Genomic DNA, 5913 nt, shown 5'->3' on the forward strand with positions numbered 1-5913 from the left:
TCTCTAACCTAAATGACCTCTCTCTTAACGCCCTCTCCAACCTCTCTCCAACCGAGCATGCCAGACCCCCACCGGCAGTCTATGCCTATTGCATCTTAACTATGAGCTATGAGCTGGTTCCTAACTAAAAGCTTTACCAAAGAGGAATGTTTTGAGCCTAACCTTAAAGGTAGAGAGGGTGTCTGCCCCCCGAACCGTGGTTGGTAGATGGTTCCAGAGAAGTGGGGCCTGATAACTGAAAGCTCTTCCTCCTATACTACTTTTAGAGACAAATGGAACAACGAGTAGTCCAGCATTTTGAGAGCGTAGTGTTCTGGGGGGATTGTATGGCACTACAAGCTCCTTGAGATAGACTGGTGCCTGTCCATTTAGGGCTTTATAAGTGAGAAGAAGAATCTTGAATTCTATTCTATATTTCATGGGAAGCCAATGCAGAGAGGCTAATACAGGAGTAATGTGATCTTTAACCTAAATTGTTCTGGGATTATTCATCAATAAATTGGTTTTTGTCCTACTTGCTGATTTATTAAGATGTTAAAAAGAAGCTTCTTTACTGACAGTCATTCTAGATTTTTGGCTATTTGTGAATTTTCTTCCAGGTTTGGGAATGATTAACAGTTTAGATATTCTTTATCTGTGTTTATTGTATACGTATTCATACCTTGTCCTTTCTGACTCATACACTAACATTTACAACACATGAAAGCAGGTTTATGGTCCTTGATTAATATCTGGCCAGTATGGGGTTTGAACCCATGACCTTGGTGTTATTAGCACCACGCTCTGACCAGCTGAGCTAACTGGCCTATGAAGCTGCAAAAATGTGTAAAAATATGGTTGAGTTTAAACGATCACGGTTCTAAACACCCAGAAAGTTGGCAGGTGAAAATTCAGCAGTACTCATCCCTTCGCTTAAAGCTGCAGTATGTTTTTTTTTTTTTTTTTATGTTATTTGGTCAAAAGTCCATAATCATCTTTGAGCATATTGTAATATTGTAAAGTGTTCTGAGTAGACAGTGAATCTCTTCTCCAGGCTCTGAAAATAAAGTTTATCAATACAGGATGGATGTCAGCCAATCAGAGGTCTTTCTACCAACACAGCAATCTTATGAGCTGTTTTAAGCATTACTATTGGCTGCTGGAGCTGCTCATTAAAAATCAACGTGTGTTCTTGATCTGAGAGTAGATAAAGTCCCATGGCTTTATATTCCAGCAGAAATCTCTAACGTGACTTTTGTCAAATCAAGAGGAAAAATGAAGACTGAGGTGGAGAAGCAACAGAATAAAGGCACAAACATGTTCATGAGGAACAGAGTCACAGAGGTTCCTCTGACTCTGTGTGTGTGGTGGACTTCACTTGATCTGCTTTCAGTCCGTGCACAGTCTGCCCTGAGTCAGAGAGAGAGTGATAACAAACGAGATAAATAGCTTGTAAAACTAAGAGAAACATTATCTAAGGTGGAGACAGAGAACAGACACATTTCATCTGCAGTGTGGAGTGTGTCTGCTCTGATCATCACACACACACACACACACACACACACAAGGCCTTATGGTTCTCCCGACCGGCTGTAGGTCGAGGCAATTCTTGGTAGTGAGGGCCAATCAGCTCTCAACTTGTCACCAAGAATTAACCAAGAATTGAGCCCGTCCACCAATCGCTTCCCGAAGTCCCGCCCCACAGCAACCAAGAATTGACCAATCAGAGGACTTCCATCATTCTTAGCCAGCGGACTTGGAAAATTACCGGAGATTTCACTGTACCACAGCATCGCTCAACATTACATCGATTTTTACAAGGTAAGTGCAATGAACTAAGTAATTTGTGTTTTTAAAACCCTTTTTTAAAAATGAATTGGCAGGGTGTCTGTCTAGCGAGAGCCATTTTATTATAGTCACGCTCGTAATTACGACGCTTTTACCTGGCACAACCCCCCACTACCTGTTTTTCTGGGGTTGTTTCGGCACTTAAACTCGTTGTTTATAGTGCTTCAAGTCATGGCAAAGTGTTAAGATTTATTTTCCAGTGGTAGTTTAATTTATTAATGAACGTAATGTTACAAACGGAAGTGTGTAATTTATTTTTTTTTTGGTACGCGGTTACTGTTACTACTGTAACTTAGCACGCCTACTTTAGTTCTGTTACTTTTACAACTGTCTTAAACTGTGTTCCATTTATTTGTAGATTTGTGTATCAAACATTCATTCAGTCAGTCAGTCAGTCAGTCAGCTCGTAATTACGACACTTTTACCTAGCCCAACCCCCCACTCTACCTGTTTTTCTGGGGTTGTTTTCACACAAACTCGTTGTTTATAGTGCTTTAAGTCACGGCAAAGTGTTAAGATTTATTTTCCAGTGGTAGCTTAATTCATCAATTAACGTAATGTTACAAACGGAAGCGTGTATTATTTATTTACTGTGTTCTTAAACTGTGTTCCACTTATTTGTAGATTTGTGTATCAAACATTCAGTCAGTCAGTCAGTCAGTCAGTCAGTCAGTCAGTCAGTCAGTCAGTCAGTCAGTCAATCGTTTATTCATTCATTTCCTCCTGATAGGGCAAATGTGTGTAGATAATTCAGTACTTTTTTATATTTATTTGAGGTTAGCATCTAGCTCCTCCTTTTTCTTTTAACAAGTTTGCTAATTAAAAACTTAGCTGTGTTAGGAATAACATGTTAATTCTAAGTCAGCGTGTGTACATAGTGTATGCAAATATTTACTGTTAATTAAACATTATCTGCTCAACTACTACAACTAAGCAACTGCTGAAATGCCTATTCAGTCTTTTTTATTTCTTTGTCAAACAGATGGAACCCCACTTTTTTAGATGGGCTGATGGTAGCTTAAAAATATCTGACTCCTTTGAGGCAATGGAAATAAAAAAGGCTAATAAGGGAAAGCCATGGATGCGACCCTTGTCCCCGGAGGCTGTGATGGATAAGGCTCGAAGCAACCTGCTGGAGCACAAAGGAGATCCATCCAACAGAAAACACTTACTGGGTTTCTTTGAAATCCAGTTTGGTGTTTTCCGCGGACAGACCTTCAAGTGGGTGCTGGAGAATGCTCTCGGGTATGCTGCTTACCTTGTGGCTGCTATGAGGAGGGATCCCACAGGAGGCAGCAAGGATTCAACAGATCATGCCCATAATAAGCAGTGTTTCAGGGAGTATGTGGAGCTCTTTCCTTCAGGCAATATTGCTGTTGCTATGAAGGAAGAGCAGTATGTTGAGAAAAAGTCTCAGCAGACAGTCACCACACAACAGAGCTCTATTCAGAGTAAAGGATCACAGCCTTCTCCTAAGAAATGCTCCTCTGTTGCCTCCCTGTCCTCCCTCTTGGTCAGGAAAGGCGAGCAAAACTTAACCAAGATGGTGAAAAGGCTGGTGTCTCCAATGAAAGTCAGACCATGTATGTAACATGTAATCACATGTTACATACATACATACATTAATTTCTTATTTGTCTGCCATTCAGTAGTTGTGATGCTTTTTCTTTTTCTTTTTTTGGTAGCTTTGACGCAGCCACGTACGCAGCCCTCGTCCACCATCAGTAGCCCCACCGCTTCAACTCCTCCCGCCTCTGTACCCTCATCGTCCTTTGTGGAGGAAACTCCATCCACCTCTGCAGTCCCGGGACCCTCCTCTGCCCCTGGACGCTCCTCATCTGCCCCCGGCAAACCTGTGTCTGAGCCTGATGACATCACTTTGCTGGCAGAGGTCTTAAGATGGGAAGAGGCCCAAACGACAAGTTAGTCAACATTACATTATTTAAAAAAATATCAGTCTTTGATCATTGATTTTATTTATTCTTTTAGTTTTTCCATTTACATTATAAATGAAACATAAATGTATATTATGTACCTCCTTTGTATTAATGTCTTTTACATTCATATGTTATTTCAGAAGCTTTCAAATATTTTGTTTATGTTGATATTGGCTTTTAATTTTTCATCTATGTTTTTTGCATTTTTTTGTGCGTGTTTTAGCACAGAGAGTCTGTCTTCCAGCTGGCTGGATAAAGACGCTCCCTGAAGTAGACCAGAAGTGGATGTCAAAGCAGCTCCTTCACCTGCTGTGACCGCTCTGCCCCCCCATTCCACACAAACAGTTTCTCCTGCAGAACAGTCTAGTGAGTTTTACACAACTGTTTCTAAAATCTCACGTTTTGCTTATTTTTTTAAATTTAAAATGTTTTACTCTAAATACTTGTCTTTTTCTTTTAGCATTAGCGCCATCTACTGATCCATCTCCACACTCCTCCTCATGCCATGTAAGAAGTTGTTTACCTTAAAGAAAAAAAAAGAAAAGTTGCAATAGCTTGGATTGATGAGTGTGCACTGCTGTCATCAGTGGTTCTTTTTTCTTGTTTTTGTTTTTGTTAGGGTTCAGTTGGCCCTGATCACATTGAAGGGTATGGCGCAGTGCAGGATCTGGCTGATTACTTGGCTGGACTAAGAGACCACCGTCTTGCGCTGACTCAGGAGGAATGTAGTCAGGTCATTGCTCTGTGGCAGGAACTGGGGGAGGATGACAAAAAAAAAACTGTCTACCCAGCTCGACACCAGACCAGCCTGAGCAAGGGACGATTCCGGGCTACGAAGAAGATTGTGGCTCCAGGTGTGGAGAGCACCAAAAGGTGAATTAAACTAGGAAAACACAATATCTGGGTTATGTAAAAAAAAGTTAAATATAATGTAAGTCACACATTATTGTAATGTTTTTAAAGCATACATTATTTTTAACTGCAGGTCTTTCATCGGGGCTCACAGTCCTGCACAGTGGCCCGACTGCAACAGAGTGGTTGAGGCCATCTTTGTCAAGCTTTTTGCATCTACCCGAGCACTGTGCGCTGTGAGGGAAAGAAGCTGTCAAGATACACTGTGGCAGGGGTCACCAACGTGGTGCCCGCGGGCACCAGGTCGCCCGTAAGGACCAGATGAGTCGCCCGCTGGCCTGTTCTAAAAATAGCTCAAATAGCAGCACTTACCAGTGAGCTTTTATATATATAGATTTATTTATTTAGCTATTCTTGTTTAAATCACACTTACATGTAACTTAGAAATGACAATACATATATATAAACACTTAAAATGTAAAGTGTTTTTTGTGTTTAATACATACTTGCCAACCCTCCCGATTTTCCCGGGAAACTCCCGACATTGTCCGGGCGGACCATCCTTCACTGAGCGTCGTTTCCAGCCGGACAATAATAACGATTACACCGCATACGATTACACCTCTTCTTATGCGGTGTAATTATATTATTGTAATAATAATATTGTTGTAATAATAATAACGATTACACCGCATACGATTACACCTCTTCTTATGCGGTGTAATTATATTATTGTAATAATAATATTGTTGTAATAATAATAACGATTACACCGCATAAGAAGAGGTGTAATCGTTATTATTGTCCGGCCGGAAACGACGCTCAGTGAAGGATGGTCCGCCCGGACAATGTCAGTGAGGAAATCGGGAGAAAATCAAATCCAACCATGTGTAGGGAAGTGTTTCTGTTATGGTTATAGCCGTTGTTGTATAGGCTATGTTTAATTTTCCTTTTGTTGATTATTTTTATTTCAAGCATACATTGCATAGATTGATGGATAATTTATGCAATGTATGCCTTTTTTGTTTAATTTTATGTTATTTATTTTATTTATTCTACTACTACCACCATTTACCATTTGCACGGGTACTGTGGAATTTGTTCTTTACTTTATATGTGTTTTTCAAATAAAAGAACACTGTGAAATTGAATTATTTCATTTTCTCTTTAAAAAGCAAACTACCCCCCCCGCTCTTTTGAAAATAACATAGAGTTAAAGGTAAATTGAGCAAATTGGCTATTTCTGGCAATTTATTTAGGTGTGTATCAAACTGGTAGCCCTTCGCATTAATCAGTA

The 5913-nt window shown here is 40.1% G+C and overlaps 1 protein-coding gene and 1 non-coding gene across 2 annotated transcripts; one reads left to right on the forward strand and one right to left on the reverse strand.

Annotated features, from left to right (window-relative positions):
• Positions 1-732: 732 nt before the first annotated feature.
• trnai-aau (transfer RNA isoleucine (anticodon AAU)) lies at positions 733-806 on the reverse strand. The gene has a single exon. It is a non-coding gene; the product is annotated as a tRNA-Ile (tRNA).
• Positions 807-2908: 2102 nt separating this feature from the next.
• On the forward strand, positions 2909-4079 carry LOC114459723 (uncharacterized). Its single transcript, XM_028441879.1, has 3 exons — positions 2909-3410; positions 3513-3749; positions 3988-4079. The coding sequence occupies exons 1-3, from the start codon at positions 2909-2911 to the stop codon at positions 4077-4079; spliced, it is 831 nt and encodes a 276-aa protein (XP_028297680.1).
• The last annotated feature ends 1834 nt before the right edge of the window (positions 4080-5913 follow it).

This window comes from Gouania willdenowi, unplaced genomic scaffold, assembly GCF_900634775.1.
Source record: "Gouania willdenowi unplaced genomic scaffold, fGouWil2.1 scaffold_338_arrow_ctg1, whole genome shotgun sequence".
NCBI lineage: Eukaryota > Metazoa > Chordata > Actinopteri > Blenniiformes > Gobiesocidae > Gouania > Gouania willdenowi.

Excerpts from the sequence above, each read along its gene's own strand:
- LOC114459723 (XM_028441879.1), top strand. The coding sequence starts at position 2,909 with ATGCGACCCTTGTCCCCGGAGGCTGTGATGGATAAGGCTCGAAGCAAC. Across the intron at positions 3,411-3,512 it reads TCCAATGAAAGTCAGACCAT|CTTTGACGCAGCCACGTACG; the intron begins GTATGTAACATG and ends TTTTTTTGGTAG. Across the intron at positions 3,750-3,987 it reads GGAAGAGGCCCAAACGACAA|CACAGAGAGTCTGTCTTCCA; the intron begins GTTAGTCAACAT and ends TGCGTGTTTTAG.